Source organism: Acipenser ruthenus, chromosome 29 (genome assembly GCF_902713425.1).
Source record: "Acipenser ruthenus chromosome 29, fAciRut3.2 maternal haplotype, whole genome shotgun sequence".
NCBI lineage: Eukaryota > Metazoa > Chordata > Actinopteri > Acipenseriformes > Acipenseridae > Acipenser > Acipenser ruthenus.
The window spans coordinates 3,737,501-3,764,913 of record NC_081217.1 but is presented as its reverse complement, the minus strand read 5'-3'; the positions used below and the strand labels follow the sequence as shown (position 1 = coordinate 3,764,913).

The 27,413-nt window shown below is 41.0% G+C and overlaps 3 protein-coding genes across 3 annotated transcripts; 2 read left to right on the top strand and 1 right to left on the bottom strand.

Moving 5' to 3' along the window:
- Window positions 1-1,621: 1,621 nt before the first annotated feature.
- LOC117426809 (dysbindin-like) lies at window positions 1,622-19,690 on the bottom strand. Its single transcript, XM_059003562.1, has 4 exons — window positions 19,403-19,690; window positions 6,126-6,275; window positions 5,516-5,659; window positions 1,622-4,748 (listed from the first exon to the last, which is right to left on the bottom strand). The coding sequence occupies exons 1-4, from the start codon at window positions 19,443-19,445 to the stop codon at window positions 4,510-4,512; spliced, it is 576 nt and encodes a 191-aa protein (XP_058859545.1). The 5' UTR covers window positions 19,446-19,690; the 3' UTR covers window positions 1,622-4,509.
- Window positions 19,691-21,453: 1,763 nt separating this feature from the next.
- Window positions 21,454-23,365, top strand: LOC131702166 (E3 ubiquitin-protein ligase TRIM39-like). Its single transcript, XM_059004385.1, has one exon. It carries the CDS (start codon window positions 21,506-21,508, stop codon window positions 23,126-23,128), a length of 1,623 nt encoding a protein of 540 aa, XP_058860368.1. The 5' UTR covers window positions 21,454-21,505; the 3' UTR covers window positions 23,129-23,365.
- Window positions 23,366-24,918: 1,553 nt separating this feature from the next.
- Window positions 24,919-27,156, top strand: LOC117434063 (E3 ubiquitin/ISG15 ligase TRIM25-like). Its single transcript, XM_034056607.3, has one exon. The coding sequence runs from the start codon at window positions 25,062-25,064 to the stop codon at window positions 26,676-26,678; it is 1,617 nt and encodes a 538-aa protein (XP_033912498.3). The 5' UTR covers window positions 24,919-25,061; the 3' UTR covers window positions 26,679-27,156.
- The last annotated feature ends 257 nt before the right edge of the window (window positions 27,157-27,413 follow it).

Below are 27,413 nucleotides of genomic sequence, written 5' to 3'. Positions count from 1 at the left end.
GCTCATGTTTTATGGATTCCATCTTCAGCTGTTCATTGCCAAGGGCCTTAACGTCAGTAAACTTCAAACCATTTCCTCCAGTCTGTAATTTACTTCTGTTTTTTTGTTAAAGGGAGATGTTGAGAAAGGCTTTTTGTCCAAATCTGTGTCAAGTTATTTACTCAAACATAGTTTCTTTCAGTATTTGTTTTATAGTTCTGGGTGACTAAGGCGACCTACACACACACTCTGCAGTTGGTTTGACAACATATTTACAAACTGCCCTTTTTTTTTTGTACACACACCTTTCATTACTGAGGTGAGTGCACTCCCTGTTTAAACAAATGAACTCGGGCCATCATTCCATGCCAATTGCGAGGTTTCGCGTGACAAATTTATTATTATTATTTATTTCTTAGCAGACGCCCTTACCCAGGGCAACTTACAATTGTTACAAGACACCACATTATTTTTACATACAATTACCCATTTATACAGTTGGGTTTTTACTGGAGCAATCTAGATAAAGTACCCAAGAGTCCAGAGCCCTAACCACTACTCCACACTGCTGCCCTTACATGGATGCTGTGTTTTTGTTTATGCTTTTGGAAGAATGTACTGTATGTAATCGGAACATCAAGCACAGCTGTGCTCTTTTCTGCAAAGCCAGCGGAGACGCCATTTAGCTTTTTCTGCACTGCTAAATTACAGTGGCGACGATCTGCAGTACCATGACGGTAGATCGAAACATTTGGGCGATCTTCCGATCAGAAGGCTGGTGGGACCGACTTGAGTGGTTTCCAAATGACTGGATTAAAAATGTACGCATGTCTAAGGAGTCGTATATGGGTCTTTGTCATTTATTATTATTATTTATTATTATTTATTATTATTTATTTCCTGGAGTGCCAAAACACACAGATGAGACGTTCGGTATCGGTAGAAAAACGAGTTGCGGTCGCACTGTAGCGATCACATGGAAATGTCTGATAAACAATTACATCATTAGTTGCGCAGGAATCCACTGAGCACCAACTGCGGTTGTGTTGTGCGGTTGTAATACACACACACAGTTTGTGCGCATTAACTAACCAAACTGAATTAATAACCGCACTCGATATTTGCTCTGAAAAGGATTAACTAGTGCGGTTGTCGCTGCCCTTTGTAACCGAACTGTGTGTGTATACAAACCGTATTAAGAGCAAATGGTGAACTCACAACTGCATTTAGCCTGTGTGTGTGCATAGCCTAAGTCACTTAACAACTCGCAGGCTGCAATTACTACAAAAGGACTATGTCAACCTTTTTAATATTAATTATAAATATACAAGCTGTCTTATTAGGTAACCTGCTCTTAATTGTGACAGCGAGAGCCGATATAGTCAGGCTGTGTGGTTCAGTGGGTAAAGAAAAGGGCTTGTAGCCAGGAGGTCCCTGGTTCAAATCCCACCTCAACCACTGACTCATTGTGTGGCCCTCAGCAAGTCACTTAACCTCCTTGTGCTCTGTCTTTCGGGTGAGACGTAATTGTAAGTGACTCTGCAGCTGATGCATAGTTCACACACCCTAGTCTCTGTAAGTCGCCTTGGATAAAGGCGTCTGCTAAATAAACAAATAATAATAATAATAGTCAACACCATGCTAAGACTGATACATTTATATCAGGGCCCAGAAACAGGAATCAGTGACGCCTTGTTATTAAACAAACATACACTCTCAGTCACAATACATGAGTCATTACCATTGAGAAACGTCATTACATGTAGAGAAACATTTCGACGAGAAGATTTTCAAGCCACTGTGTGTTATTTAAAATTCTGATTACAAGTACATTCAAAACTTAACATTAGAGGGGTGTAACGAGTATCTTGATGAGCAGTGCTGGAAAAAGGATAATTGGATGGCAGTTGTCATTAATCTCGATCTACATCAACATATATTTATGGCAACAATAGCTTGGTGAGTCAGAAACATTATATAAGTCCATCTATACAGTGGCAACTAAATCAACTAAACAGACTTCTCAAGATTCAGATTTTTCACACACAATTAAACTAGCGAAAGAGAACAATCGATTCATCACACAGACTCATAAGTCTTACATGTTCTAGAACTGTAGTAAAGCCTCCCTAAAATATTTTGCAAAATAAAAACGTTGAGTTCAAGTTCTGAAATGCCAGATTCAATAAATCAATAAATTGAATCAATTAACACTGACTCATGATTTCACAGACCCAGATTAACACTAATCTTCGGCTACCTAATGTTACCTTATGTTAAGGTAGTCCATGACTAGTACTAATCAGGGTCTAAATGTAACATCGGAGAGTCTTTTTTATATAATCTAAACCGTCACAGACCTATGGAGTATGTATTGTTAATGGTTCCCAAAATATGGCGAAAATCAAAGCTTGTAGCTTGCATCGTTAATACCTGGATGTCATTCAAGTATTTGAAGGTCAACTACATAACCTTGGGACTGGATATATTTGATTTGGTCCCCCTGACTTGAACCTTTGGCCACAGATGCACTTGCAAGTCAACCCAGTTTGATTAATCTTGTGTTTTTATTGTGCACTTTTGACAGGAGGAATACAATCCAGAGGTGTTTGTACAGTACTGGTTCTACAGCAGGGGTGCCACTGAGCCTCTCAATGTGAAAAGCTGATGGGAGGAGCTTGTTGCATGGCCATGGGTCTGGTTTGGTTTAGTCCATTCTGCCTCCACCAGAAGACAGAATGGAGACCTCTCCCAAGCATAACCCATTCATCTATATATGGCATTAGTGTCCAGAGCCCTCTACCTTCCAAAATGATCCCTTTCTCTTGTGCCTAATTTCCTTAAAACCATGCTTTGCAGTAACATTGAGACGCAGCATGCTGTTTGGAGGGCTGCTGATGGCGGTAGCAATGGGATAATTGTAAATTCAGTCATATTGATCAATACAAAAGCCAGTTTGCATGAGTTTACTGCTGTGAACGTACAATAGAAATGGGACAAGTGGTGGTGGAGAAGAGGGTGGATAAACTGTGGTTTTAATTGCACTGCTGAAGAGGGTAGTTTTAATTGCACTGTTCATTGTGTTAGAGCTCTGCAAGTGATTTGTATATTGATTTGCAGTTATAATACAGTTTGTGACAAGTTACACTGTAACTGTAGTGAATGGAATTTGCAGTTAAAGCACAGAGTGTAGCTTCAGTTCTGTTACTGTTGTGGCGCGCTGCAGTTCATTCTGTTTTACTGTTGTAGTGTCAGGTCAAGCCCCACTTAATCACTCTGTTACTTTAATTCTAGACTCTCAATCCTGGGGTTACCTGCAGAAGCTGCAGTACAACACTGCCTGCTGCATTTACTGTACACACTCTGCATTGTGTGTGTGATTTTAAGATTAACCACCACTGCCACCTACTGTCCAGTTGTACTACTACACAGAGGACAGCGGCCGTGGCATCTTTTCACAGAATGCTTTTGTCTCCAAAAGTCAGGTTCTCTCACCAGAGAGCAAAGGGATCAATCATTTCTATATCAGCAAAGTACAGTATGGGACAGTTTTGTAAACCCAGGGTCCAATTCATTTCATTTTTTTGCTGGAAAAAAATGGGGAAATCCAAAAATGTGGATGCATTTTCCATTTGATTACTCATTTATAATGTGTTTGAAGGTAAAGGTAAATAAAAAAAAAACTGCATCTTGGGTGCTAGTTATTTTTCCCCTTAGTCCTGTAAGTCTTACTGTAAAAGGTGCGTGAAACAGATGCAATGTACCAGAATTCATTGTGATGTAAATTAAAAGACAACAACAATGAACTGTCGCGGTGAGCACGGAGCCATATGGTCACCCTGTCTATGTGTTAGGAAGTCTTGGCATCTCTGACAGTTTATACTGTGTGTCTGTACATAACCTCTATATACTCTTCCAATCCAGCCACCCACCATGTATCCCATGTATAAAGTGTAGCTGGAGATTATTCATATCCATAACTCTGCATTTTACACTTCTAAACTGCAATTCTTCTTCCTTATTAAAAAAAAAAAGGACTGTCTTAATAAGGTAACGGCAGTTTTCCATTTTTAAATATAAATTGAACCTGGCAAGCACTGTTTATAGAATAGTTCTAGTTATAAAACAGTGATGACAGACAGGTTTTATTTATTTTTGGGGGCTGTTACAAAATCGAGGTGCCTGTTTGCAATTTAACGTAGAAAAGGAACGTTTTCAAAGAGATTCTGCAAATTAAAAAGTCATGGAAAGTGAAGAAAAAAATTAAATTGGTAAAACATAAAGCATAATGAGTGCTTTTAAAAAAAAATGCTGTCTGTTTTTTCATAAAAGTTACGAGTTTAGAAAAGCTACACCTAGTACAGTCAAACCGGTATCAAAGACCACCAGAAGAGACCTGTTTACAATGCCTGCTCTGATGCACTGTGTATATACATCTCCAGTGTTTAAAGACCACTTGTCTGTGACTAGCTGTAATGGTTCTAAGCAGGTTTGGCTGTGCAGTAACTCAGTAAGACAGTGGCAGTGCTGCTAGGAGGCATGGTCTGGCTGATCCTCATCTTCCTCCTTGGGGAGGGGCGGGGCTCTCAGTAGTTCTGTGTCGGCTTGCACGTCCTCATCGTCTGATTGGACGACAGGGGTCTCCGCCCCCTCTTCGCTGGTGTCCAGGCTGTAGGGGTCTGTGGAGGTGGAGGATGTGGAGGACGTGCGAGATTTGGCTTCTCTGGGTACCTGCAGCGTTATCTCGTCTTGGTACACGTCACTGTCGTCTGGCAGAAAAACACAGAATCCAGAACATTTCTGTAATCCTTTATTATTTTTAATTGAATGTGAAACTTCTTATAAAACAAATGCCGAATGTATTCAGCTTTGGTTTAGCGTTAAGCTCAGTTTGAGTAGTAAGTCAGATTCAGGACCTGTTTTTCAATTGAGTGAAAATGCCCCCTTTTTCTGAAATCAATCAAGCAATTTTAATGTGTTATAAAAACAGATTTAAAATATACCTGTCCCAATCTTCAATTAGTTATAGTATATATATATATATATATATATATATATATATATATATATATATATATATATATATATATATATATATATATATATATATACCCTTATACAAATGTACTGCGCTATACCCTGTTGTAAAGAGTGGTAAAGGCATAGTATGTGAAAGCATGGTAAACTGCAGAGCTACAGTGGTAAACTTTTATCAAAGGTACTGTCACAATAAAATGACAGCAAATGTTGCAGTGGCTTTTAAAAAAATCAGACTTATAGCAGCAGAAACAGCTAACTTTAATAGACTAGAATTCTAATTTTAAAAATAGAAACCTCCAGATGGAATTCAAGATGAGCTAAGATTATTTTTATCATTTTATCCTGATAAGGATAATTTACACTTGTTACTACACAGTATTAAGGGCACTGAGACATACCATCTGGTTTCATGGGGGTGTCCTATTTGCATTAGCAGACGCACACAGTCGAGGCAAGCAATGGCAGATTGATTTTGAACATTGTTTCTTTGTTTTACCTGCCAGCGCTGTGGCAATGCTGCCCTCCTCCGCCCCGGAATTGAGGAAGACATCAAAAGCCTCTTGGTCAGAGATATCCAGGAGATCCATCTGTTCCAGCATGTCCACATTCACCTCCATGGAAGAGATGCTACCGATGGGCGCTGAAGCCAAAAAGAAATACAGAACATTACATTCTAAGCGTTAAAATTTCAAATCCCCAACTGTGCAAGGGTAATGTTGGCCTAGACATCAATGGCAGTTTAGTTTGAATAAGCCGTGGCTTTATTTAACTTTTGTGTAGAATATATAACTAGAGATTAGCAGGATTTGTGGTGCAGTTGTAGTGGCGAGTGTCAAAAGTTGTTTTATAAAGTATATACAAGTATGGTATTGATATTAAAGGGTAGAATGCACTATGGGATTTTCTGCCAGTAAAACCATCTATTCTTTCTTGTGTGTTAGTTGCATTTAAGATTAAATTGTATTTATAAGATGACACTGTGAATAGCCATAGTACGTTTTGAAAGCGTGCCACAGGAAAAAACATTATGCTGTAGGTCTGGATTTGGATCAAATGTACAGTTTGCCAGTTTTCAAATTCAAAAATTCAAAATTCGCAATACTGACGTCTCTTGTGCTCGACCTGGAGGTGGGCCGCAGAGAGGTAGACGTCAACATCGTGCTGGAAAACCTCCTCGAAGAACCGCTGCCTCTCCCGGAGCTTCAGCTGCTGCGCGTGGTCCAGCTCCAGGACCCTCTGAGCATGCTCCGTCTCAGCTGAGGAAACAATCACAAGATCCCAGCGTGAGGAACAGAGAGCCACTTCAATATCCAGGGACAGGCATACAGGGCATATTATTAGGTGTTAAAAACAAAGGGTACTTTTATTGTGGGGTTGTGGGGTCAAAAGACCCCACGGTCAGAACTGAAACCCCCACAGATATTTGCTTTATAGAAAGCATTGTACACAAACTATGAAGTACAATTAAAAGTTACTGTTAGGTAAATGTTCGACAAATGGCAAATACAGTTTTTCCGCTATTGGGTTACACTGACGTGCTCAGTGTTTGTTTAAATGATGCATTACACAAGGTCACAGGTGGCATATATTAATCCCCCTCACTGTCCAGTTTACTGCAGACTGCTTGGCTGAATGTTATTTTTCCTGGCCCTTTACAGGGTTAACATAATTAGCTTCAGTGAGCATTGCAATCCTATTACAGGCGTTGAATACACACTATCCTTGTCATTTCAATAACCCAGGAGGTCCGGTTCTGAACCAGCATGCTTATCAATCACAGGGGCTGTATAGTTAATCCTTAATTAAAAGTATGTATTATTACATTACAAACAATACATATTACAGCCAGATACATCAAATCCAAATGAACAGCTGGAAGAAGATGGGAGTTAATGTTAAATGGTTATTTTAAGCTGCTCGTTGCCTGCTGGTCATTAACGATAACCCCCTGCCTCACTATCACACGTCAAAGCCTTTCTGTTGAAATTGGAACCACCCGCTGCTTCTCTGAATCAGCAGCTTGCAGCCGAGTGGATTATCCTGACAGTTACATGAATCACTGGAGCTGCTTTCTGCCTCCTGGGTCCCCAAGCGACTTCCAGTCTATCCGCGCTTAACTCCTAATAGCCTTGCCTTCATTCGGCCAAAACAATCAAGAAAAGGCAATAGAGAAAAGCTTCAATATGGAAAGACTTCAATATTCTAGTTTGGGTATGTGGAAAACTAGATTTTTGGTGCAACTACAGCGTTCGGCCACCAGGTGTCGCTGTTTGCTATGCAAACTCCCATCAGGGTGATTGTAAACAGGAACCATTATAACCTATTTAGGAAAACATTGAAGAACATTTAAATCAGACACACACACAAACACACACGAAAACATGCATTATAAAAATCTAAAAAAACAATAAGATAGTTGATAGGAAATGTCACGTGGTAAAACACTAGCAGTGATCTAAGTGAAGGATGCTGTTGTTTAGTTTTCCACAGTATCAACCCTTCTTTTAAATATTCTGCAATTACAGTACACAACTAAGCTTGAATTCATATGATAAATTTAGCTGAATCACATGTGAAAAACATTTTTTACAAATACAAATATATGTGGAAAGATCAGACAGTATCTAACCCTATCCCCTATGGTTACCTATCCACAATAGTGGGGAGTTTGAATCTCTAAGTGCTCTAACGCATTCATGGTGGATGTTTATTGAAACCCTCCCCACCACAAACACCTGTACCCCGTTCGCCTTGAAGTCTGACCTGATGAGTTAATGGCCATAGCCTCTCCATTATACACACAGCGCTGGGTCGATACTAACAGCCGTTAGTCCTTGATTTCCTGATTGGTGCTATCAGAGCATTGCTGTCAGTGCCTGCAGCTCAGAGCAAGCAATGAAAGAAAAATCAATGTGGAAATCCCACTTGGAGACAGGAGAGGGGTGGACGAAGGGGAATGGATAGGAACAGGATATTCCTATGGATTGGTGGGGTAAAGAGGACAACAAACAACACTGTGCATGAAGTATACAGTGAAGCGCTTTGTGATGAAAGGTGCTATAGAAATGTGAACTGTATTGTATTGTAGATTTCCAAAAGCTATCTCCCTTTTCCCTGCACAGACCTCATTTCTGACTAAATGCACTACAGGTCTACCAAACTCCAGTATGTACTGCTTAGCACATCTGATTGAGAACCTGACCAGCGTAGTGCTGGACTAATATCTGCCCTCCTCTATCTGTTTATTTCAGGAATGGGAACAGCAGCAACAAGAAATGGAACTGGCAGAACTAGAGGAGTTCGTCTTTCACTGCATGGCAGAAACGATCCAAGCATAGCTGCCCTGCAGTACAGTACAAAATGGTATTATCAAAATCTGGAAGGAGGGCAATAACAACCTTATGGGTATCCTCAACAAGTGTAGAAACCATACATTCCTGAAGCCACACACAGATGCCAGGAGAGATGCATTCAGCTGCCAGTGTCATTTCTTTACAAGGTTCATAAGCAGCAGCTGGTATTTACTGTGGGAACTGCCGCTGCAGCCTGACACAACCCCACACATTACAGGCTGTCAGGATTGAGGTTTAGTTATCATACTTACAGAGTTACTCAGTATGTGCTGTTTACCAGAGAGACCCCCCCCCCTACCAGGAATAAGAAACAGATCTCTTTCAATGATTTAAAAGCAATTGAGGTAAAGAGCTTTCATTGTGCAACGCTAGCCTGTTTTAAAATTACCCATTTCAAATTAAACAGCTGCATAAATTAAATATAACAGATTCACCACTTAAAGGAGGTCTTTAATAGTGCAGGTACTGCACCAGGATTTGTGATTGTTCTTTCAGTCAGCACAATGTCTTTCATGTTTTCTTTATTTTTTATCATACATACTTAAACACGCTGCTGCACCCAACTCATCGCCTATTGCTGAGCTACGCAAACAAATTGCCACAGTCACAAGCACTGCAGCAAGGGGCTCTGGCAACAGTACTAACACAGTCTTGCCAGCCTCTTGCCAGCCACATCCAGTAATTAAGTGTTCAAGGGGTTTACTTTGAGCTGATTCAGTGTCAGCAGACCTTGCAGAGATCAATTAGATATCCACAACACAATAGCTTGCAGAACAACGGTGAACTCCCACAGAGAGCCTGGGCGCTGACTGCTCAGTGACTGCCACTCAGAGTCGGCTAGTCCGCTGCATTAATTAAAGGCTTTCTTATGTGGATCAATGAGCAGTGCCTCTGCTCCAGATAGTTTACCGGCAGCCACAGCACTGTTCGATCGCACTTTGGCTGGATTTTAGGGGCCAGGCTAACAGTGGAAGACAGGATTGTGAAAAGTAATCACCTAGTTTGAGAAGATCAGGTAACTAATGCGAGCCTGCTCACTTTAATCTCCTGCGATGTCTTCTGGCTAATGTGCCTGGTGTTTTACAATATGGCCATTGATTTTTAATGAAGAGAAAACAGCATTAAATAACAGGGGCCTGCATGTACTGTAGTTCTATATAAGGAAAACCTTCCTTTCAAAACCATTCAGTGATAACAAGTGGTGGCTTTTGGCAGAATGTGTATCTATAAAAAGCTTGCTATAGTTCAATCTAAAAAGGGAACCCGTCAGATCCATTTTCTCATTGTATCTGTATGATTACAAGCATGGGGCTAGTCTGTCTCATCATGCTCTGGGAACCCCACTTCTGGGCCCTTGGCTCAAGGCTTTATTAGGGTGATAACATCCGTTGCTTAGGTTTAGCTGGTGAAAAGAGGATTAGCTTACATTTGATTGGTGTATCTTCTGATCAATATGTGGGTAGTGACGTTCAAATTGGCTAGAAAAAATAGGGGTGATCAATGCAGACTGTGTAGGAGACCTATGGTATATGGCATGCTAATACTGCATGAATGCAGCCTTTTAACGCTTCCTTTCAAATCTCACGGACGTGAACAATCGTCCTTGCTATTCAGCCATGTGCTTCTCCCAAGTAGACTGCCAGTTAAGCCAAAGTGTGTGTTGATTTTGTGAAGTGGGCTTCCGTCCAATGAGGACCAAGCTGAGACCACGAGAAGAGATTTTACTTGGTACCTGAGCTGGATCTGAACACAGCCTGCCTGCATTCAAAGCAAAACCATTAACCCACTGCACCAGATAGCACCCAAAATAGACAGCCGGCAGGAATTAAATAAACTGTGAAGGACCGCTTGTCTCCGAACATAAAAAAAAAAAAAAGAAAGAATGATGTCATCAGAAATCCACACTGAAACCCTTCACTTGCCTTCCTTCTGTGGTGTTTTGGATCATGGAATGTCTCTGTGTGCAGTGAATAGCCAAATTAGGGCTTTTTTCCCATCAAACTCAGCTGGCATGCAGAGCGAATGAGAACGGGGGGGGGGGTCAGTAAGCATAAACTCAAACTATTAATAGCTATTCATTAAAGCACTCTTAGCTTCTCTGGTTGGTTTCTTCTGAGTCTAAACTTTAATAAATGCTGACATCCCTAAATAGGTTAGCCTTTTTTTTTTTTATCACCACTGGTTCTGTGGTAAGCGTTGAAAGGGTAATCCAAGCTAGAGCAGCTCAGCCTCAGTCATCATCAGAATCAGGTTCACTTTCCTCTGACTATCACAAGACTTAGGGTTTGTCTGTTACCATCATGGGAAGCTCCTTGGGAGGTTTTATTGGCCTTGAGTAAGATTCAGCCCTGTATTATCACCATACACAGAACAGTTTCCTTTTATACAAAGACGAGTATGTCTTTATTGCATTTATTTGTGGAAACAAATCCCTTATGAAAACCAAATGCTGTTAAACTAGTGGAAGTGCATGGTGGGAAAAATACTTAAGCACAGCTACATAAACTACAGGTAGTGTAATTACCAGTGTATTCTCTCTCTCTCTCTCTCTCTCTCTCTCTCTCTCTCTCTCTCTCTCTCTCTCTCTCTCTCTCTCTCTCTCTCTCTCTCTCTCTCTCTCTCTCTCTCTCTCTCTCTCTCTCTCTTAAAACAAGCGGCTGTACTTGTAACAGGCAGCTCAGGATAGAAATTAGGAATAGACATTTGGACAGGATATTGAAACATGATCATTTAGAGATAAAGTGACTAATCTTTGGTTGTCTTCTCTTCAAAGGGTACTTCTTAATGCAAACTTTTTCTATTAGATGGGTTCAGCAGTTTGAATGTGTTTTAACCAGGACCAAAATATGAAATCTCTTCACTGCTTTTTAATGTCATCATCAGTATTCACAGACCAGAATATGCTCCGAATGAACCAATAAAAAAAAATATATAAAAAGAAAAAAAGAGTGATCGTTACAGATGAAAGAAAATAACTGAAATGAAATTCCCTGTTCTGGAATGCTGTGTGACCCAGGGGTCGTTAATGGAATCTAATGGGTCGTCATTTATCTCAAGGTACAGTATCAGCTGATGGATGATGAAGACCATCAGGGCACATCGCTCACTTGTGGGGGTCTCTGGGCTTCATCTCAACTGAACAAAAGACAGCATCAGAATGAGTAATAAACTGGGGCAAAACAAACAGGCTACACTACTGTGTGTGTGTGTATATACAGTATATATATACATATATATATATATATACACACACAGTGGTTATATGACAATATGATACATGTACATCTCATTGCATTTTGGCGACAGAAAACAATTGCAGGGTGAAGGTTGGGGTTAGGAAAAAAAAAAAGGTATTAGTTATCTTTACTGAAGTAATTTCCAGAAACGTGGCATCCAACCAACGATCTACAGGGTCATCATTCATTGCACACCACCTCAAAAATGTCATTGAATTGCAGTGATAAAAGCAATTACAGTATCCTGTACAACACTACTTTATCTCGGGCTGCTCTGACATATTCCCGTTACGTTACTGTGTTGTCTGGGGTGTGTTGCTAAGGGGGTGAAACATTCCATCGAGATAAAGCTGCATAGCCTTGCCATACACATGCATTAAACAGCCAGAGAGAAACCTTGTTATTTATAAGGGGGAGGGGGGGGGAGTACATTTTGCATACTTTTGATACATTTGGATTTTTCCAGAAAACTCCCATTTTTTTCACTACCCGCTGCCTTCCTCCTCTATTTGTATTCTTTTATTTTGGATACACCCACAACTACTTATTAATTTAATATTTTACCAGCGAGCTCCTACTAGCATGAGCTATTGCAATTCTAACTTGCATCTGTTAGTGAGCCAAACAAATTGTGTTTAAAAAGCAAGCTAAATCAGAACGTACTCTGTACAGTTCATTTCAAGTTCCTTACAAATTATACCTTCATGGGAAGTTTTTCTCTAAGCCCCTGACTTTTCTGTTTAAAGCAGTGAGAGGAGGCCCTGTCAGAGTAGCTTAAAGCGCTCTCAGAAAGCCTCCACAGGGGGAGATGTGCGAGGCCAGCGAAAAATGCGAGGACTGGCTGTCTGGTTTGCAATAAATCAGCTCTTTCCAATTATATCAAACTCCTGGAATGACACTGAGCTTTCAGGAAGGCGCTGACGATGGTGAATTCGAAGGCTTATGTAAAATACAAAATCCAGACGCCTCCACTCAGGAAAAGTACCTCCCTGTCGACACTAAAATATGACACTTTAGCATCAGCTCTCTACCCCAACAACTCCTAGTCTTCCTTCTCCAAGCACTACCCCAATAACTCCTAGTCTACCTTCTCCAAGGATCTTCTCCTGTGAGGTTGGCATTCCCACAGCACTCCATCTGAGAGGCAGGCAGGACAATGTAGTCTATAACCCAAGTCCTGGAAAACCATTTGCACTGTATGTGTTGGCAGCGCCTCTACATCCTCAAGCATTGACCATTTCACTAAATGAGCTCTTACCATCTGGTCAGAATATCGATGAAGGGATGAATGCCACCCTTGGTCCACCCTTAACTATTTCTCTCAAAAGCGAATTTCCAGGCACAGTAAATTGGAGCCTATATCAGTTCACACTGTTAGATGATGAAGAAGGAAAAAAGAATAGGAATTGGTTGTAAAAGCCAGCCTGCCTGCTTTTCACTGGAAGCCACAGCAATTAAGAAGTTTAACCTTGGGTGGATTAGCAGTACAAAGCCATACATTATAAAGGATCCCACAATGGAAACAGCTAAGGGACCAGGGCATGAGTCCAAAAAGGATCTAAGAGCCCTCTTCTGCTTTCCAGAACAGAAAACCACAAACTCTCTGCATCACTGGGAAAGTACAGGATACTTTTCTCAGAGACACAAAGCCAGAGGTTTAAACAGCAATGGGGATAGTTTGTGCACAGGAAGCACGCTGTGAATCCATTCATTCGGCTTCAAAATAAAGTCCTGGCTTTGGTGACAGCTATATGAATAAGCTGGGCAGGATATCAGCTCCAGAGGGATCCAGTATATACAGAAAAAATACCTGCAACATGTAGCACATGCTTATAAATCGCTGTGTGGCTTCTCTGAAACAAATAATGCTGGTCATCAGTGAACAATGTACCCTGTCAGAAATGTTTAATCAGTACAGGGTTGGTCTGTCTTTTGGGATAAGCCATGTGATCATAAAACAAACCAGACCTGTTTGCAAATGTGGTGTCCCAGTACTTGCTGGAGATTTGTGTATATTTAAACAGCACTTTGTGTACAGTAACATTAATCTAACTACAGTTCACCTTAACTCTTCTGCTATGTACAGCTGTGGCCAAAAGTTTTGCATCACCCTATAGAATGAACTCATCTTGCTTCATAAAGTGGAATGAAACCTGCTGAATAATGTTACATTAACATATTACACACCGCTTTGCAGTTTTCCATATACTTAACGAAAAACTGACAACAATGGAAAAATGTGACATTTCAAATTCTAAAATTCTGTACTACTATTATGGCTCCCGGCTGACTTTTGCGATATCATTTTGTAGTGTCTTTGATTACATGATGTTAAATAAAATATTTAAATTATGTTCATATAGTTTTTTTTGTTTGTTTGTTTGTTTGTTTGTTTTTTTATTATGTCTCAATCCTAAAACTGTCAGTGATTCAAAGCTTGTGTCCATAGCTGCAGATAAGCCATTCATTAAATTAAATTCCTTTAGGTCTTGTGAATGTGAGGTGAAGGGAGAAATATCCCATATTGTGAAATACAGTCTTTAAGAAGTGTTCATCTTTCACCAGCCAGTTGTATGACATCAGTGTGCCTGAAGCTAGACTAGACACTTTCAATTAAGACTCCACTGACCTTATAACGGCTTCAGAGGTAAACTAAATAGTAATCTCCAGCATAAGCTAATTATAATTATGTTTATGACAGTCTAAAGACAGCACAGTAACATGCTAAACTCCACGGTTAATTTGCTCATATGTAACCCCGTGAACTAGATACTGCCTATTAATAGAATTCACATCAGCTATAAATCTGTGTTTATAAAGTATTCAGATATTACAAACAGGAATGGTTAGTGTTGAGGACTGGGAGTTTGAATATATACCCAGCTCAGGCACTACTGACTCACTGCTCTGTATGACTGTGGGGTCTGGGAGTCTTCACTTTGCCTCCTGACAGTGCAGTGAAGTGGGTGGCTGCAGCCGCTGTCATCACAGCATGACAATGATTCATCCCTGCTGACCTTCATAGAGGTCAAGGTGAGCTGGCCGGGCTGCAGTTCATGCACTTTCTGTGTACTTCCGGCAGAGACTGCTGCAACACTGCTTGGTAGAGCTAAAGTGCAGATTCAATCACAAAATACAGCAACGCTATATGAGGTATCTCCCTATTTCATGGAGCAGTTCACTTCAACTCAATCCCAACATATGAGGACACATCCCAACACACCACTGCATGAGCAAAAGTGACATCTGAGTTAACATTCCAAGAACTCTTCATTCAGAAAACATACAAGACAAATAAGGTGGGTGCTGAGTTTATAATTGCCTTCCACTCTCCCGCCCTCTAAGTCTGCTAAGTTAATATGGCTATTCTACAAAAGCCAGTCATCACAGTCAAAGAATTAGCAGTGCCACCAAGTTTATTAAACAGTATAGAAATTCTAAGCCTACAACAAGTATTACTTGAGATTGTCTAACAGGATGAAACTTAACAGCTATAGCAGTTACTGTAGTTCGGCCAAAATATCAACATGGGAATCACTAACAAACAGAACAAAGCAGTAAATATACACCCTTGACATGAATTAATACAAACCCAATATTTTAATTTATATCTCTGTATCTGACAGTGGATACTATCCTGTAACACAATACCTTTCAGAGCATGCAGGGTTTCAATCTCTTAACCTACAGTACTCTGACCACTGCTTTACAAGAGCACACACACAACTTTACAAGAGCATTAAAGCTTGGTATGGAACGTTACTGTTGGTATTAAATAATACTACTTTTCTCCAGGGCAACTGGTGAGGTGTTCCAGGTACACACTGTTACACTCTTTCTTTGAGCCTGTTGTTGGGTACAGTGGTACTGTGACATTAAAGTTTTGGTCAACCTTGTCTGTTTAGGATGTAGATACTTGACTGCTCAATCTCTGAAGACCCCTATAGAATAACCAGTGTCAGTCTCAACAATATAGAAACCGTTCATTTCCTGCCTTTCTTTTTTTTTTTTATAGCTCTGGGAATGGCTTGGCTCCCAGCTGGGAACTGCTCCAGAAATTAGAAATTTTGAATTATTAATGCTTCGGTTTAATAACTGAGCTGAGCTGGGCACTGCAACAGCTTCTCCTATAATGACAGAGTTGTTAGCCAGTTGTAAGATTCTCAACAATGGCCCTTTGTGGACCTAACTCCCCCTTTTAGACTAACCCTCAGCCAGTGACGCAGAGCTGCCTAGATTCTAATTACCTCTCATTAATCGTTCATTTAGTACAGCCATCAGAGGCATCTAGATTTGGGAATGACCTCTTTGTCAGTATTGGGGGCCCCTTCCACTTTAAATTCACATGCAAAAAACAAAGCTTTTAAGTACCAGATACAGCCTATGGCTAAATAATTTCCTTTAGGCTGCGCTGATATCTCTTCAGTCTATCTATGCAGTCCCCATAACTCAAAGCGCTGGGGAGGGGAGGGGGTCATAATGTATTTCCATCCTGTCATTCTCCCACAGTGAGTCTTTACTCTCTGGCACAGAATCAAACGCTGTTTAAATCTTTTACTCCAAATCCTTTAAAACCTTTCACTTCTCCATACCACACTATAAACATTTCATTAAAACAAAGCAGATTACAGCTTCACTATAGCCACACACCTTCACAGATCACCGGTACAATGAGACAAAGCTCTGGACAGTTACTACTCCTGAGCTGTGCTGTGCGGTGCTGTGCGGTGCGGTGCTGTGCTGTGCTGTGCTGTGAGGTTCAAATGGAAACACATTCACACACACACACACATTCTTAACTGAGCGTGTGTGTGTTCTTGCTGCACATCCTTAACTGGCAATGTATCCCATTTAAAGCTGAGGAAATACCTATTGAACTCTACATAGCACTATAGGTAGCCTGAGGGTTATTTCACAAAGGGAGCTAGCTCATTGCCTAGCAACATCCTATAGGTGTGTACAAATGTCAATTTGCATATACAGTAGGGTCTTTTTTTTATTATTTTATTATTACTTTCGTGACATTTTTTAAGCATTACATTTCACCTGCAGGCTGTACATTTGTGCTGTAATAGGCAGACTTCTTGTGTGAAAGCACTGTGCTTCACCAGAGCACACTGGAGACGTCTGTATTTTACAGTACCATGCCATGACTTACATAAAGAAACAGTTTGCAGTATAGGTGTATTAGCATTAATGTGTGTGCGTGTGCATGTGCGTGTGTCTTATCCAATGGAAATATAGCTGTGTTATGTGCAGGTGCAGTGAAACCCCAGTCAAGTTTCCACTCTCTATACAGAATCTCTGTTCATTCCTTCCTCTGTGGAGTATTACCAGCGAAACTGACTGAGTTAACTCATCTGAATTTGATTCAGCTCCATGTCTGGATATTTCCATTCCCACCCTGGCTCTTCCATTTGCAGCAAGCTCTCCAATTACTTTTTAAAAACCGAGACGTGAAATATACCCAGAAATCCTCTTTGGCTAATGTTGATTTTAATATATACGAACGTTCAGTGTGTTATCCTCGGACGGGTTTATTTACTTATTTATAGCAGCCTCCTTGGATTACAATATTACAGTTCAGCAGCCCTATCAGATTGGAAGTACAATTACAAAGTATGAGACACAAACCTAAAAGCAACCTTTCAAGTGTTTGCTTTGTAATCCCTTGCTGTATACTTCATTCCACAGTTTCTATAGTGATGGCTTGTCTCATTAAACAATAACTATTTTAAAATAGGTTTTTACAATTCCTTTAAACTTAAAATCATTCAATAAATCTTGACCCATTATCCTGGCAACTCCACTTGAATCTGTCGGTTTACACCATTGCGAGGGTATATAAGTTATGCACGGCTGTGGTGTAAATATTATATTATCCGTTATCTAATGATATTTGCGTTTGAGTCAGTCATTGTTGAATTGATGAAACTATATTCATTGTATAGAAGCAGCCCTCTCCCGCAGGCTCTCCCGCAGTTACAGCGTGCCTATGCCTGGGGATCTGCAGCTTTTAGCTGTGATCAGCGGCAGCTCTGTTTAGCAGAACTGCTCTGTGAAATCCATGTGACCACCCAGCTTACATAAGACACTGCAGCTGTCCTGTTGTTACTCGTCCCTCGCTGGAGTCATGTGACTGCCCCGAGGGACTTACTCAAATGATTCTTTATAGACAGGTTCCACTTGTAACTAAGGGAAAAATATCTATCTATATATATATATGGATGCTTCAGTGGTCACTATAGACAGCTGCTTGTGGTCTTTAATAAAACCAAGAGAAAGTAGTTGACCCTAAAGCCCTGGTTCAGTTAATTACAAGTGCAAGTCAACACATGTGTGGACTCAGGTACTGGTGTGTGGGTTAGCTCATGTGTGGACGCAGGTACTGGTGTGTGGGTTAGCTCATGTGTGGACTCAGGTACTGGTGTGTGGGTTAGCTCATGTGTGGACGCAGGCACTGGTGTGTGGGTTAGCTCATGTGTGGACTCAGGTACTGGTGTGTGGGTTAGCTCATGTGTGGACTCAGGTACTGGTGTGTGGGTTAGCTCATGTGTGGACTCAGGTACTGGTGTGTGGGTTAGCTCATGTGTGGACTCAGGTACTGGTGTGTGGGTTAGCTCATGTGTGGACTCAGGTACTGGTGTGTGGGTTAGCTCATGTGTGGACTCAGGTACTGGTGTGTGGGTTAGCTCATGTGTGGACTCAGGTACTGGTGTGTGGGCTTTTGCAGAGGAAAACCAAACACACGGGTGACTGAGCGTGACATACTTGAACCTTAAAAAAAAGTAGATATATTCCAGAGCTCGGTAATTATTTAAAATCATGTTTAAGGAAGACAGGGAAACAAAACCAGATATATAAGAGATTCATCAAAAGAGATTATGCAAGAAAGTATGCCACAGTTGAAACACTCCCTTTTTAGATATAAGTGTTTGAAACAATATCACACCACAAGAATCATGTCTACCCTTCTGTAGGTGTAGTAGTGGCAGATATCCACCAGATTGCATAGAGACAAAAAGCAGATCTCTTAGAATGCAATTCAAGGCTTAACACCACCTCTGCTAAAACTTCAGATACATGTTTTTTGCTCATCGAGATACTGTACTATGCTACTGGCAACCCTTTTCAGGTCTAGCCCCTTTGCTAAAATACAGTGCCAGTATAAAATGATTAAATGTAACAATATCTATAGTGCATATGAAACAGATTGTCAATGCAATAAGCTGCACCCACCCTGCTGTAACAAGCCAGCCAAATCACCAAGAGCCGAACTGTCACATATGCTCCAAGTCTAACACAGCTATGAGTCATTGGTAAAAACTCTGGTATTTCTTGGAAAAGAGACCATCTTCTGCATCATGATTCAAAGTATACCGTTCCCAAACAGCATTTCAGAGGACGTGAAAAACATTTAAGCAGGTGGATCAGATCATTAAAGAATGTGGGGTTTACAGCTTGAACACAGTACTTAAATCATGTTTTATACATAGGTCATGTACCATAGCAGATGTAGTGGCTCTTCAATGCTGAATCATAGTAACTGGCCCATAACACACCAACTGATGATTATTTCATAAACTGGACAAAAACTCATACTCATTTACTTTAACTTAAAAATTACATTTTCCCTAACCCCTAAAACCCCCACCTAGAAAAACAACTATTGTATATGCTTAGGTTAGTAAGTTTGGTTTAAAATTCCAGAAGATCAGTAAAATAACTTTTAAAATGTGTTTGCTAGTAAACAGTAGCAGCAAGTGTGATTTTTCTAAATCTAAAAGTACTCACAGGGCAGTCTCTTGTTGTGGCTGTTAGATCCAGAGGAGGACATGGCTCCACAGTTTGTCTTTTCTGCGAACACACTCTCTCTCTCTCTCTCTCTCTCTCTCTCTCTCTCCCTCTCTCTCACACACACAGTGGTTTCAGGTGGCTGGTAGCCTGTCCTCTATCAGCAGCAGGAGTCCCCTCTAGAGCTGTGCATCTTCTGACAGCCAGGACACGGGGACCCGGGAGAATCAGTCACTGGTCTGTGATACTGACTTACACACAAGCAACCTGTCTGTGGCTCTCAGTACTGAGCAGCACTGCTTATAGCAATTTAGACTGTACCAACTGGACACTCACTGTGGGAGGGGCGGGGGGGGGATGAGGCTGCTCTAGAGGAGGAAAGCAGATTTTACATAATGCTGTGGAGGATACCAAGTGATGGGAGAGCTGGAATCGTGCTAATGTGTCAAGACTAATAATATCCCTGTAGAAAATAGGAATTGACAGGAGGGACTCTGTTTCTTTTTTTTAAGTCGGGAATTTTATGCTGTTGATTCCCGTCTCCTGTAAGTTGCCATTTTGCAGAGAATAGGAAAGATGATAATGACAAAAACAGAACAGAAGAAAAATAGAACAACAAGTGGCCATTGTAAGAGTAAAAGTTTCAACATTAACTTCCACGGGTCTCTACCATAGGGATGCCAGCCTCATGCCACTTCCAGCTTCAAAGCTGAGAACACAAAAAAACACACACCATCAATATTTAATTACATTCCGGTTGCTGAACACTTAAATGCACTTTAGCAAGAAAACAGGTTCCTAAAATAAGGTGGCCTATGAGACAGTGGGATGGAATGAAGTAGACTCCAGCCCTCAGACAGGCCGTGTGAAATGTTTAATAGGTTCACGGGGGTAGATGTCTGACACTTGCCTGTGTCTGCTGCTCTCATTCCAGCGGATGGGCTCAAACATGCAAACGCACAGGAGCAATGCAAATCTTCTGGTTTCCATCCAGCGTCTTTAACACTGCAGTCTCTTCAGGCTCACCTGTGCAAGTTACTGAATTTGTGCCACAGTCTCTTCCTCTTTCACTGGGTTTCCTCTCCCTGTTGCCGTACAACCTGGTCCACTCTATCAAACAGATATTTGAGACAGCTGAATGAATAAATAAGTGGGAATTTTATAAAACCTTTGTGCAACGTCTCTTTGCAGATTTTCTCTTTTTTTTTGTTTTGCTAATGTTATAATGCTTCTTGAAAATACAACAGGCACGGATATCGTAAGTCAGCAATGTGAATGAGGAGCAATTTAAATACAGATAGGCAGTGGACTGCAATGGCAGTTAACTAACGTCAGCCACTAATATCCAACGAAAACACTATTAACTGTCGGGTTAATAACTGTGCCTGGCTGATTGCTGATTGCTTATTGATTCACTGGAATAAACAGTATAAATGAAAAGCTGGCTCCACACTCTCATTGACCTGGGTGTGTGAACAGAACTGGAGATCTGCAGTGCATGTCTCCATGTGTTACCTGCCAGGTCTGGAGACGCAGAGCGTCTGGAACAGGAGACACTGCGTGGATGTAAGATGCAAACCAAATAAAACACTTCAATTGAGTGAAGAAAGCAGGAGGGTACAGCAGCAAAACATGCTACACTTGCAATGCTGTTAGCTAGATATGCAGGGAACACAAATATACTATTCAATCTGAACAACAATGGAGGAAGATAGACTAATGACAAAAGTAAGCATAACCCTTTACTATTAATGGTTAACCTAGCCATTAATGACGTGGTTTGTCTATGGGGGCCTGGTGTTATTACATTATGTATCAGTGCTGGTCATAAATCAATTGTTTTGCAGTCTAAGTGTATTTTGAATTGTACTCAGCACTCTCAACAATACTGCAGAGTAATACCTATATAAACCTTAATGTTACAGCTGTACCGTCAGATTGTAAAAAAGCTATGGACTTTGATATACCAATTCTTATCTATGTCAAATGTGTACTTTGCCCCCAATAGCATTCTGTTAAACCAACATGATTATAGCCACACACTGCGAGGAGTTCTTTTTTGATTTACTTTTACATTCGCACTCTTCAGTAAAAAGATACAGAATGTCCCTGTCTAAACCGGAAAAGCTGTTCCAAGAAGAACTGACTTGTCTGATCTGTATGCAAGTCTTTTCTGATCCGGTCGTGCTGCCCTGTGGTCACAGCTTCTGTGCTTCTTGTATCGGGGAGGTGATTGAAAGAGAAGCCGAGAAAGGACAGCACACCTGCCCCGAATGCCGGAGCGAACACAAAGGGAAAGCTGCGCTGCAGAGAAACGTCAAGCTTTGCAACATCGTGGAGGGGTTCAAAGCAAGCGAGTGCACCTCAGCTTATCAAGTGCTCTGTGATATGTGCTTAGAGAACGCACTGCCTGCAGTGAAAACATGCCTCAAGTGTGAAATCTCACTGTGTGCTCTGCATCTAAAACGACACGGGGAAAAGAAGACTTCTCAAAGCCATTCTCTAGTGGACCCCACAGCAGACCTCAGTGCAAGGAAATGCTCACTGCACGACAAACCCCTGGAGTATTACTGCGTCGAGGACCGGTCTTGTATTTGTATTTTATGTGCTTTTGAAGGTAATCACAAGAATCACAATGCAAAACATTTACAAACAGCTCATGATGAATTCAGGACAACCATGGAGTTTCAGCTGAAAGAAATAACAGCGAAACTGAATCTGTCTGAGCGCCTCCTGCAGAAGGGAAAGGAGGATGAAACTGCAGTTAAAGCTGAAAACGCTGAAATGAAACAGAAAGCCGTGGAGCTGTTAGACCGCCTTGCTGAACTTGTTGCCAATTACAAAGCACACGTGATTGAAACGATTGAAGCGGAACAGCGCCCCGTTGTGGAGAGTCTGCAGCAGAGCATCCGCAGAGTCACAGAGCAGCAGAGTCTTCTGAAGCACACACAGCTCCAAGCTGACTCTGTCTGGGCTGAAAGGGATGAGTTTTTGTTCATTCAGAAGCTCCTGGCAATCGATTCCAAATTAACAGAAGCAATAAAGGAGCCTTTAAGGGAACCAACTGCAAAGTGTTTAAACAGAAAGAAAGTCTTTGATTATCTGGAGAAGAAAAACACTGAGTTTCAAGCAGATACTGCAAGAATACAGAAAGGTCTGCAAGCATTGATAATCCCCCCAGAGCTAACCTTTGATCCAAATACAGTTCACCCCAACCTGATTCTCTCCGCTGATCTCAAGACAGCGAGATACTCTTCTGTGAAACAGCCGTACCCGAACCACCCGGAGAGGTTTTCCAGTTTCCAACAAGTTCTGTGTTTCCAGGGCTACTCGTCAGGAGAACATCGTTGGGAAGTGGAAACTACTGTGGAGTGTGAGTGGACTTTGGGAGTCTGTTACAGGAGTATTTGTAAGACAGGTTTAGGTAGTGCACTGGAAAGTAATAGATTCTCTTGGTGTCTTCTGTGGAGCAATAAAAAGCTTAGTGCCTCTGATATGGGAAAATGTACTCTTCTTCTTAACTCTCAACCTATCACTGTTGAAGTGCATTTGAATTATGATGCAGGAACGCTGTCGTTTCACAGTGTAAGTGGCAGACGGGTCCACCTGCATACTATTAACACAACATTCACAGAGCCAGTGTATCCCTCATTTAGGGTTATTTCCTGCAGCCCATCATCTTGGGTATCTCTATGCAGTTCATCTTTGAACAACTCCCTCAGATAAATGGTTCTTTGACTAACAGAATTCATCCCACTCAAGCAGGCAAATGCAGATTTTACTGTAATAGACTGCATTTAAGGCATCAGTCTTAAGGGTAATAACTGATAAAAGAATTTGCATCATGTGGTACATGTTCAGATATTTTGATGGTAGTGTTTTGGATTTCCTATTTCTATCAAAGGAAACGTATTTTGTATAAGTAGAAGATATTGTATATATGATGCATATTTGTCATCTTGATGTTTTGCTTTAAAACTTTACTTTTGGGATTAGATTTTAAATATATCACGTAAGAAAAAGTAGATACTAAAATAAAAAATAAAAAAATCGTGTTTTCAATGTTTTCTTACTTCATCTACTGTGCGTCTGTCTTAATTATTTGTACACAAATGTACACACACACACACACACACACACACATATATATGGCAGACGACACAAAAATAGGAGGAGTGGCAAACACTGTTGCAGCAGCAAAGGTCATTCAAAATGATCTAGACAGCATTCAGAACTGGGCAGACACATGGCAAATTACATTTAATAGAGAAAAGTGTAAGGTACTACACACATGCAATAAAAATGTGCATTATAAATATCATATGAGAGATACCGAAATTGAAGAAAGAATCTATGAAAAAGACCTAGGAGTTTATGTTGACTCAGAAATGTCTTCATCTAAACAATGTGGGGAAGCTATAAAAAAAGGCCAACAAGATGCTCGGATATATTGTGAAAAGTGTTGAATTTAAATAAATGGAAGTAATGTTAAAACTTTACTATACATTAGTAAGACCTCATCTAGAATATTGTGTTCAGTTCTGGTCACCTCGTTACAAAAAGGATATTGCTGCTCTAGAAAGAGTGCGAAGAAGTGCAACCAGAATTATCCCGGGTTTAAAAGGCATGTCGTATGCAGACAGGCTAAAATAATTGAATTTATTCAGTCTTGAACAAAGAAGACTATGCGGCGATTTGATTCAAGCATTCAGAATTCTAAAAGGTATTGCCAATGTCGATCCTGGGGACTTTTTGGACCTGAAAAAAGAAACAAGGACTAGGGTTCACAAATGGAGATTAGATAAAGGGGCATTCATAACAGAAAATAGGAGGCACTTTTTTTACACAGAGAATTGTGGGAGTCTGGAACCAACTCCCCAATAATGTCATTGAAGCTGACACCCTGGGATCCTTCAAGAAGCTGCTTGATGAGATTCTGGGATCAATAAGCTACTAACAACCAAACGGGCAAGATGGGCCAAACGGCCTCCTCTCGTTTTGTAAACTTTCCTATGTTCATATGTATACATATATCCTTTGCTGCCCAGGAAACGTGGTAGATTAAAATATCTATATATATTTGTGCAGTAAGGGCTGAAGCAGAGAACATACAGAAGTTTTTTAGGATGGTAACTACTGTGCACAGTCCTTAGCCTGACAATGCCCAGTGTGGAGTCGTATTGTTTATTGTTTTATGGGTCGTATTCACAAAGGTCACAGCTTATTTAAATAATGTTTGTTCAAAAATGTATTAAGTTTTTATATTAAATAATCAGCTATAGGCTTGTTTTTGTTTACAATATTTAATAACAGTTTAGAAAAGTTTCTTGCATGTAAAATATTATTTAAATAGGTCATCATGAGTTACCTAGTTTATAAGCAGATGTGTGCTTATTTGTGGTACGAATCCCACTGCCTACCAGTACATACATACAGTACACATACATACACAACAGCTTAAGAATACAGAAAGTGCTTTTTTAAAAAGGAAGAAAAAAGCGTTTATTAAGAATGATGCAGTGGTGCGTTTTAGAACACATAACGACATGTTGTCCTGTTTTGCACACCGTACTTTACTTGCTTTTACCACACCTAGCTTTTTCAGTTTCACACACGGAAGCTGGAGTCAGTCCGGAGCACACAGAGAGGGAGCAGCGCAATGGCCACGACTAAACCGGAAAAGCTGTTCCAAGAAGAACTCACTTGTCCGATCTGTTTGCAAGTCTTTTCTGATCCGGTCGTGCTGCCCTGTGGTCACAACTTCTGTGCTTCTTGTATCGGGGAAGTGATTGAAAGAGAAGCCGAGAAAGGACAGCACACCTGCCCCGAATGCCGGAGCGAACACAAAGGGAAAGCTGCGCTGCAGAGAAACTTCAAGCTTTGCAACATCGTGGAGGGGTTCAAAGCAAGCGAGTGCACCTCAGCTTATCAAGTGCTCTGTGATATGTGCTTAGAGGACGCACTGCCTGCAGTGAAAACATGCCTCAAGTGTGAAATCTCACTGTGTGCTCTGCATCTAAAACGACACGGGGAAAAGAAGACTTTTCAAAGCCATTCTCTAGTGGACCCCACAGCAGACCTCAGTGCAAGGAAATGCTCACTGCACGACAAACCCCTGGAGTATTACTGTGTTGAAGACCGGTCTTGCATCTGTGTCTCCTGCTGCATTGAAGGTAATCACAAGAATCATGACGTAAAAAGTTTCAAAACTGCGCATGCTGAACTGAGAGTAGTACTAGAATCGCAGCTGAAAGAAATAACAGCGAAACTGAATCTGTCTGAGAGCCTCCTGCAGAAGGGAAAGGAGGATGAAACTGCAGCTAAAGCTGAAAACGCTGAAATGAAACAGAAAGCCGTGGAGCTGTTAGACCGCCTTGCTGAACTTGTTGCCAATTACAAAGCACACGTGATTGAAACGATTGAAGCGGAACAGCGCCCCGTTGTGGAGAGTCTGCAGCAGAGCATCCGCAGAGTCACAGAGCAGCAGAATCTTCTGAAGCACACACAGCTCCAATCTGACTCTGTCTGGGCTGAAAGGGATGAGTTTCTGTTCATTCAGAAGCTCCTGGCAATCGATTCAAAATTAACAGAAGCAATAAAAGAGCCTTTAACGGAACCAACTGCAAAGTGTTTAAACAAAATGCAAGTCTGCGATAGTCTTGAGAAGAAAACGACAGCGATCCAAGCAGAAATGGCAAGAATACAGAGAGATCTGCAGGCATTGATTAACCCATCGCAGCCGCTTACATTCGATCCCAATACAGTTCATCCCAACCTGATTCTCTCCGATGATCTGAAGACAGCGCGTTACACTGATGTACATCAGCCGTACCCGAACCATGCAGAGCGGTTTAAAGGTAGATTTAGCCAAGTTCGGTGTTCTCAGGGCTTCTCGTCAGGAGAGCATCGCTGGGAGGTGGAAATGGGGAAATGCGAGTGGGGTGTGGGGGTCTGTTACAAGAGTATTAACGGCACTTCAAATCCCGCGCTAGGATATAACGAAGCATCCTGGAGTTTGGAATGGTATTCCAACATGCTTAAAGCCTACACAATGCGCAGCAGCACTCCGCTTCAGTGTATTACTCAACCTGTCAGAGTTGAAGTGCATTTGAATTATGATGCAGGGACGCTGTCATTTTACAATGCAAGTGACAGCCGGGTACACCTGCACACGTTTAACACGACATTCACAGAACCAGTGTATCCTGCAGTTTGGATCATCTCTAACACTTCAACAGATTGGATAACTCTGAAGAGCACGTTACACACGGAGTAACATATTTCAACAGCCCACACCTGTTCTAATGCAGTTACAAGCTTAGAGCACATTATAGAGTAACACATTTCAGCAGCCCACATCTGTTCCAATGCAGTTACAAGCTTGGTATCCAGTGCATGTGATTTTTGGGGGTATAAGGACTATGGGGTTGTAACTGGGCTGCAGTTTAACTGCACAGGGTCCTACAGATTAAAACAGGGTTGCTTTAGTGCAGGGTTTGTGATGTTTACCAGGCGTTTATTGTGTAATAAAACCTCCTATTTTTTTGTTTATGAAGCAACTTATACTTAATGTATCTATAAATAAACAGCATTAAACCAAACTACCTTTGTTTGTTTTACTAATTTTCAATTTGTACTTGTATCTAAAATATGGGTCAATTCATGTATGCAGGACTTTATAAAACCAGTGGATTTATGTCTATGGAAACCATTCTGGAAAGGGGCTGTAATTCTCTGCAAACACACAACGCTTGTGCTGAGGGGGGTTGTTCTATAGTTTGAAATATTCATATCTTACTGAAACAGTAGCACAGGCACCAGAGAAGTCAGTTATGGCAACTGTTCACATTTTCTTTTGGTTGAGAAAGAAGATGCACACCAGTGTTAAATCACCCATAAATAATAGGTCACTACAGCTTAAGTGAAGTGAGGAGGGGGCTCCATGCCTTACCACAGAATAGGGCTGCTACGATTAAATCAATTCCATTCCTCATTCTATACATCGATATAA